The sequence below is a fragment of the Puntigrus tetrazona genome, chromosome 23 (assembly GCF_018831695.1).
Source record: "Puntigrus tetrazona isolate hp1 chromosome 23, ASM1883169v1, whole genome shotgun sequence".
Taxonomy (NCBI): domain Eukaryota; kingdom Metazoa; phylum Chordata; class Actinopteri; order Cypriniformes; family Cyprinidae; genus Puntigrus; species Puntigrus tetrazona.
The window spans coordinates 16,587,885-16,596,259 of NC_056721.1; the positions used below are offsets into that span (position 1 = coordinate 16,587,885).

General features: G+C 42.8%; 1 protein-coding gene across 1 annotated transcript in view; it reads left to right on the forward strand.

Annotated features, from left to right (window-relative positions):
• Positions 1–8,375, forward strand: part of LOC122328571 (histone-lysine N-methyltransferase 2D-like) — a 25,439-nt gene that overhangs the window by 5,915 nt on the left and 11,149 nt on the right. Inside the window, 18 exon segments of the mRNA XM_043224316.1 lie at positions 30–39; positions 151–339; positions 422–538; positions 986–1,249; positions 1,331–1,414; positions 1,504–1,584; positions 1,662–1,823; positions 1,917–2,001; positions 2,105–2,343; positions 2,480–2,553; positions 2,651–2,701; positions 2,792–4,390; positions 4,488–4,655; positions 5,178–5,305; positions 5,416–7,223; positions 7,313–7,436; positions 7,793–7,880; positions 7,972–8,032. Coding sequence (XP_043080251.1) covers positions 30–39; positions 151–339; positions 422–538; positions 986–1,249; positions 1,331–1,414; positions 1,504–1,584; positions 1,662–1,823; positions 1,917–2,001; positions 2,105–2,343; positions 2,480–2,553; positions 2,651–2,701; positions 2,792–4,390; positions 4,488–4,655; positions 5,178–5,305; positions 5,416–7,223; positions 7,313–7,436; positions 7,793–7,880; positions 7,972–8,032 — 5,332 coding nt within the window.

The window sequence follows — 8,375 nt, forward strand, 5'->3', positions numbered from 1 at the left end:
ATCTATATATCTCTATATCTTTGTTGCAGCTGAAGTTTGGTACAATGTTTATAAATGTTTAAAGATTACTGGAACATTGTGTTAAATCAGTAAGGTGGCTCACTGTCATTGATCGTGAATGAAAATAATAAGAAACTGAAATTGTAATAGGAGGTGCAGAAGCGATGGAATGTGAGCCCAAGCTGGAAGCCCCTGGGAGCCCAGATAGGGATGGAGGAGTGGACAGAGAAACTGGGGCAGATGGAGGTATAGAGGGCATGGCTGACTGTGAAACTCTCAAAGGAGGAGTAGAGGAGACTGAAGACGGGAAGAAGAGAAAGCGGAAACCATATAGACCAGGTTACTGAGCTGCTTTATTTCAGATTAGTTCTATTAGTGTTTTGTGCTTTGAAAGAAATAGTTAATAAAGTGATTTTTGTAGGAATTGGAGGGTTCATGGTCCGGCAAAGAAAGTGTCACACACGAATGAGGAGAAGTCTGTCTGCTTCTGGTGATGGTGTTCCTGAAGGTCAATCAGCTGAAATGAAACTTGAGGAAGGCAAGTGTGGCCAAATTAGTTACTCTCTCCCAGCAAACACCAGCAACCAGTGCTTGTTAGATTTTATTGTGTAAGCATGTTAATAGCACAACCTGAATATGCCTTTGAGTTTTGGAATGTTTTGAGTTTGGTATATTTTTCCAACAAGCTATGCAATCTGACATGAAATAATAATGCCCTTACGAACTGCATAAATGTTTGTCTTGATTGACTGGAAAAATGCCTTTTACTTTTTTTATGAAATAATTCATATTGCATCAGAAAAGTAAGGAAATGTGAACTGCATCTGCAAATATACTTGTATTTGTGAAGCAAATATTTAGCTTTTTTTCCCATCAATGTTCGCCCAGCATCCTCTAGAGATTTTTCTTAGCAGTGTGATTTAACATGTTAGTCTCAATCTAAGCTTATGTCTGTCGTTTTCATGGTCAATTTTATTTCATTTAGGACCTCACCCTGACATACCTCTTGATGTCCCAGAGACAAAAACTGCAGAAGGAGAGGGTGAGCAAGCCAAGAAGCGCAGGGGCAGAAAGAAGAGCAAGTTGGAGGATATGTTTCCTGCATACCTGCAGGAGGCTTTCTTTGGCAAAACATTACTCGACCAGAGTAAGAGAGCTTTTCTTGCTCCTCCAACCCAAAGACATACGCAGGGCGTTTTGAGACCTCCACTTCCTGGGCAGGGGGCCAGAAATGCAGCCTCTGAACCAGGTAACACACTACAGTAATGTTTGTTTTCGATAATAATTGTTTGATTTAAGTGAAGATTTAAAAAAATTTTTGTTCTTACAGTTGAGGCTGCAGTCAGGCCAACTGGGCTGCCCATGGAACTAAAGCAAGAAGGCGAGGGATCCAAGCCTCCAGGAGATCGAGCAGGTGAGATTTTTGAGATTGAAGTACTTTGATATTTTGACAATGAATGTTAGCAGAACATAATATTTATTTTAATATTGAATGTTTAGAAGGGCAAGGAGCAAGTGGGCAACTTTCTAACAAAAATCAGAGCTCAGGAGATACACAAGGGTCTGATGTACAGAAGAAAGAAGGTAATTTCTTTAAACAAAATAAGTGAGGTAGCTGTCAAGAACAGCGTTACTCAAAATATCACCTTTTCACCCACCAGATCTCCCTCAGGGACTAGAAGGCCAGGACTCTCAGCAGTTTTTTCGCAAGGTACTAGGACCCACAGAGGGAAACGCCACAAGTGGGCCTCTGCAGCCTAGCATTAAGCCTGTTCGAGAGGGTGATTCAAATCAAAGTAGTTGCCCTCAAAGAAGCCTTCTAGGTATAGGCAGAATTTCATATTACTACTTTTTTTTTTTTATTTATACATATCTACACTTATAAATACTGAAGAAATACTATCATTTAACTACAGGTGCATCCTTATCTGGCGCACTCCCCACAACTAGTATGATGGAATCTTTTTCAGGTCTCTCCCAGTCCCCTTTTTTTGACATTCGGTAAGCCATAGATTTGCTTTTCTGTTTTGTCCCTTAATTTCTTTAATTCAATTATATATTCTTTAATTTAATATATATTTTTGTTTATTTGTGTAATCTTCAGGGATCGAGGTGGTCTTTTCAGTCCAGACCAGGATGAGGAAAGCCCATGGGCAACACCATCTGCTCCAGCCACCCCTTCAACTCCTCCAACTCCTACTGAACCGGAAGGTGATGGCCTCTCCTACAACCAGCGCAGTCTGCAGCGTTGGGAGAAGGATGAGGAATTGGGAAATCTATCTACCATCTCTCCTGTACTATATGCTAACATGAACTTCCCTAGTCTCAAACAAGACTACCCTGGTTAGTATTAATTTGACTTTTAGAAGTGTTGTAGTGTGTGTATTCGACAGTTATTTACTTTAACTGTGTAAGCTCTCTATATTTTGAGCAGTAAAGATTTGTTAGGTCTGCTTCATTATTTCCTTTTTATTCATAGACTGGGCCAGTCGATGCAAACAAATAATGAAGATTTGGAGGAAGGTATCAGCAGCAGACAAGGTTCCTTATCTGGTAAGTGCAAGTTTAAATCTATAGTGTAACTGAACTTTATAGTACTTTGTTTTCTAATTTTGTTCTTTTCTTTACTACTTTTCCATTATCTATTCAGCAAAAGGCCAAAGATAATAGGGCTGCTCAGAGAATAAATAAGGCACAGAAGGTAAGTAGCCATTCTATTCAAATGCACTGTATATTAGTTTGATTTGTTTGCATTGTAATTTTACACATTTTTCTTTATTCTAATCAACAGCAGGCAGAGAGTCAAGTATGTCGGCCTATTAAAACTGAGCCTGGCCGTATTAAAGGAGAGCGCCCTAATCTGCACCTCCAAATTCCCCCACCCTCAGGCTCCGTATCCACACCCTCCCAGCCGAGCTCTGCAGAGAGTCCCTACCCCCTTGCCCCTGACTCTGCATCTTCAGCCTTTTTTCCTGATGGACCCCTCAAGACCCCTTGCTCAGCTGATGTTCAGACAGACCCATTTTCTAAACTTCCCTCTCAGTCTCCGCACCTTCAGTCTCAGCCATCCACACCATACTCACAGCCTTCTTCCAGCCCCTTGCAGGCCTCTTCCTCAGGATATCCTATGCCTGGCCCACAGGGTGCTACTCAGGGACGGCCAGCCAACTTTGGCTCCCTTGACATGCAACCAGGGACTCCTCGCAGGGCCCAACAGGTTGACCCATTTTTTAAATCACAACAGCAAATCCCCAAACCGCAGCAGCTCTCTCAGGAGGCCTTAGGTCCACCTGAGAGTCCTAGATCTAGGCCTGGTGGGCCTGGAGACTCACAGATGTTCTCACCGCCTCATACAGCCCTTTGTGGAGACCCTTACCGTGGGCAGCATGGAGCTAGCCGGCAAGATCATGCTTCATCTCCATCACCTTCTGCGATAGCTTCTTCACCTGCTGCAGTGGGTCAAAATAGGGCAGAAATTAATGCCCCATCTCCACGTTCTTCATTTGGCAGACAAGACCTAAGCTCTGGTTCTCCTGCTAGTTTGGACTGTGGAGATGGGCTATTTAAAGCTCCCATGACACCTCGTATGCATCAGGGGGATGCAGGCGGATTATCTGTTTCACACCCTCCAGGTGCCTCTCCAAATCATCCTCCTGAGAGCTACCGCCAATCTCCCTCTACGTTCTCTGACCCTTACGCCCAGCCTCCTCTCACACCGCGACCTCAATCGGGTGACGGCTCGTCCCCTCTACCCCAGAGGCTTCCTCAGCAAGAAACGTACTCAAGATTGCCTTCCAGCCCTCAGTCACAAGGCAGTTCTCAGTCGCCTCTCACACCAGGAGCCATTTCCAATGATGTGCTTTCTGTGCAGTCACCAGCCACTCCACGCTTCCAGTCACCTGACCCCTACTCCCGCCCACCTTCACGACCTCAGTCCAGGGATTCATTTGCCTCATTGCATAAACCCCCCCGCCCATCTTCTGTAGCACCAGAAGGTAACTCTCCTTTTAGAGGCTCGCCTCATCATAGCCAACAACCGCCCTGCTCACCCTCAGTAGCAGATCCGCTCTCTGGAAAACCCCCTGCTTTCAGCTGCAGTCCTGGTGTAGGGCTTCAAATGGGCCAGCAACAAGTAATTGGCCAGCAGCAGATGACTCCTCAGCAAGCTCAGGTCCACCTCCAGCAGCCACAGTCCCAAACACAACCAGTGGGTGCTGAATTTAACTCAAGAATAGCACTCCCACCTGGAAACCAAGAAGCAAGTGTGCGGGCAACAGATGGTCCACATTTACCCAACTTGCCAGGGGTGCAGGATATGTCAGAGCTGTCAGCTGGACAGGATCCAGCTCTCATGAGCCTTAGTCCATCCGAGTTAGAAAAGCACAGACAGGTAAAGTAGACATTCAGTAGTTGTGTAAGTTTAATAAGAGTTTTGGGTAGAATGAGGTTGGTTTTAATTTTCACTTATCACACATCTGTTACTACAGAGGCAACGATTACGAGAATTTTTGATAAGACAAAAAATGCAGAGAAACTCACTTCGCCAAGAAAAGGAAACACCTGTGGTGGGTAATCCTGCTCAGAATTGGCCAGGTGGGGATATGCCACCCTTTCAGCAAGACAAAAGCCAGCGAGCACCACCTCCTTACCCTCAGGTATTGATATGGAATTAATATTGACTGGGATGTACGGAATCTGGGCTGCGTGATTTAATTTGGGAAAAAAAGATTTGATGCTGTGCTCTTATAGGGGTGCACAATATTTTGTCAATTTTCGTATTTCTCATTAACTTAAGAATATTAAGCAAAATATGAAAAAGAATTGTTACTACACAACTGTCAATTTTTTTCAACACTAATATTTATTACAATCATTATTAGTTGTCAAATCTTAATCGATCTTCCTTTTATTAATGTTTCTCATAAGTTTGGGAAAATGGTTGACACACATTGCACTCTCAAATACAACCCAAACTCAGAGCACATGCAGAGATGAGTTCAGAAATGAGAAACTTATTATTATTAGAAATGTATTTTACTAACTTGTGTGTGTGTGATATATGATCACATTAAGCCATATTATGATTTTTGGCTTTGTTTCTGTTGATTGTGCAGCAGTTTGAGTAAACAGCCAAAAGTGTTTTGTTAGTTAGCTTAACATCATCTTTTGACCATCAGGACAGAGCTGTGGTTGCTCAGGCAGCACTTGCCACCAGGATGCCTCCGCCAGTGGGAGCAATGGATGAAAAGCTCTGCCGCCCACCTCCTCCTGGGACACCAGCAACTATGGACCCCAGTGCTTTAAGGTAGACTGAACTAATTGAATGCTACTGATTTTGAGTACATTGTATTTTTAACAGTCCTTGTACATGTTACTTCACTAGTGAGCAATTCATAATCAACATTTTTCTTATAGGCAAGCTGGGCCCAATATTTCTCAGGGGATGTATTCTCGTCCACCATTTCCTGCACAGTGGCAAAACCAAGGTGTTCCACGGAGGTTCCCACAGCCATCTATGATGGAAGCCGTTCCCAGACAGCACCTTAATACTCCCATCAACAATCCTCTTAACATGCAGTCCATGCAGAATATGCCCAATCCATTGACAGGGGCTCCAGGCACTGGCACAGAGGCTGTACAAAGCCATGTGTCGGGAGCTCCACCTCAGTTTATAGAGCTGAGGCATAATTCCCAGAGAATGCCACTGGGTCCTCAGTTTATGCAAAGGGCGCCTATACCCAGACCACGCATGTTTCTTCCACAGCAGGAAATGAATGCTGCTTTTGTTCAGCAGAATTTACCCCCTTCTCTCGAAGCTTCAGCGGAGGGAATGCGTGATCCTAGAATTGGGTTACAGCAGGGTGGCATGGACCTACTGATGCAACAACAAAGCAATGTTCCCCCTTCTCAGTCTCAACTACAGTCGCAGCAGGTGCCAACTACTACACCCAAAACTCCCATTTCTCACACTACTACTCAGCAGCTTTCTCAAACAAGTACAATAGGTGGTCAGCAGACTGTTGTAAATCCAGTTGACCTACCAGAGTCTGACCTTGGTCTTGGTGATACAGTGGCAGAAACCGGAGTCGAGGACGATGATCTTGCTACTCTTGACTTGGATCCTGATAAAGGTGATGATGATTTGGGAAACCTTGACAATCTTGAGACCAACGATCCTCATTTGGATGATCTGCTAAACAGTGATGAATTTGATTTGCTGGCTTACACTGACCCTGAACTTGATCAGGGTGATCCCAAAGATGTCTTCTCTGACCAGTTACGACTTGTAGAAGCAGAGGGGGAAGGACCAGGTTCTTCTACTAAAGTAGAAATCAAGGTCGAAGAGAAACCAAAAGTGGATATAGTTTCCCAGGACATGCACACAACTGCCACTCAACCGCCTTTAAAGACTGAGACTTCATCTACCAAAACTCAGAAGGTAGAGTCTTCTGATGTCATTAGGCTATCCTCTGTAAAACTTGAAGACAAGGGATTGATTGAACAACCACAGTCAGCACAAGCTCCTGTTAAAGATGACATTAGTGAAACCGTGTCTGTTTTGCTTAGTGGAACAAAAGCCTCTAATCAACCAGAGACTGCAACTGCTTCATTGAACACAGTCCGTCTAGGTGGCATACCTTTTCCTCTTCCCAGCCAAGCAGAAGCACTGTCTTTTCCACCAACTGCACCACATCCGGACCTGGGTAATGATCCCCTTGGATTACCAGATGCTGGCCACCATTCTACAGCAGACGATCTTGACAAAGTAGAAAGCTCACTGGAAGCGAGTGAATTACCTTTGTTAATACAAGATCTTTTGGAACATGAAAAGAAGGAGCTTCAGAAGCAACAACAGCAGCAGCAGTTAAGTGCTCTACAAGGAGGAATTGGTAGTCAACTCCACGGCATTCAGAATCAGCAACAGCCTCCACAAGGGCCAAATCAAATTATGATGCCACAGCATCACCATCCACCCCAAGGCATAGTGCCTCAAGCTGGTATGGTGCCCAGGCCTCCTCACATGTTACCACAACAGCAGCAGAGGTTAATTGGTGCTGCAGTGCCTTCACCTCCCCATGCAGCAATGGGACAGCAGCAAGGCATTTTACGCGGTGTACAGCCTGGTAGAATTCATCCAGGTCTTACTCCTCAGCAGCAGACAGCTCCACCTCCGCATGTTGTTAAACCGCAGAACTTGGCCAGCAACTTTTTCCCAGATAAAGGTGTGCTGAGTTTTATCAACTTGTGTTATCAAGTTTTTGTTATGCCAAAAATTAATGTTCTTGTTAATATAAAAAATCTTTTTTCTCAGACCTGGATAAATTCATGACAGATGATATAATGGATCCCATTGCAAAGGCTAAAATGGTTGCACTGAAAGGCATTAAAAGGGTGTTGGCTCAAGATCCTATGGGTGTACCACCAGGAATGAATAGGTACTGTTTTTGACTCTTATTATTTTTATTTATTAATAAACCTATACATAGAGTTCAGACTTACGAAAAACAATGGTCTAGGCAAGTGTTTACTGTTTAAAGGGTTAGTTCACAATCTTCACTAAAAGATTTACTGGTCAGCTGCTAGGTAACAGTTTCATGCATTTTTAAAATTAAATAACAATTTGGTGCACACTTGTGGCAGATGCGTTATGCAATTGCCCTAGATACAGTTGCCTTTATGTAGAAATTGTATTTACATTTAGAAGTGGTTTTGTTCCTAGGCAAAATTTTCTGGTTGACATTTCCATAAAATTGCCCACTTAGTTTCTGTTTTAAATTTGATTTAACTTTAGGCAACAAGTGTCTCTATTAGCTCAGAGGTTGACCTCTGCCCCTGGAAATGATGATTCTCAGGCTCAGCTTGCTCCTGGGTCTTCTAAGGTAGGTTTTTTTATTCTTCTTTAGCTCACATTTCATTTGAATTTAATACAGAATATTTTAATTCATTTGAAACTTAATCCTTCTATTTCAGGAGGGTGAAGGCAGCAACCAGGTTCAAACAAGACCAAATCCTCCACAGTTTGGCATCATCAGTATGTTTTTTGTTTTTTTTAGTAAACCACTCCTTTAATGCTGTTATTACTCTTTCCCTTAATAATACATTACATTCTCTATGTAGAAATGCAGTCTTATGATTTTTGTCACTATAGAAAATAATCCAGAAAACAAAATGTAATTCTGATTTCTGGTTTCAGAAATTTGACAATTTCAGAATGCAGATTATAACATGACACTGTGTTGCATATTGAAGAAAAAAAGAGGCTGTTCAGAATTGTGCAGTTTTAAAAGCGCACAATTTATTTTGTCTTCATGCATTAATATAATGCAATATTATAATATACTCTATGTAATTTTTCTTATAATAATTCAGTTATT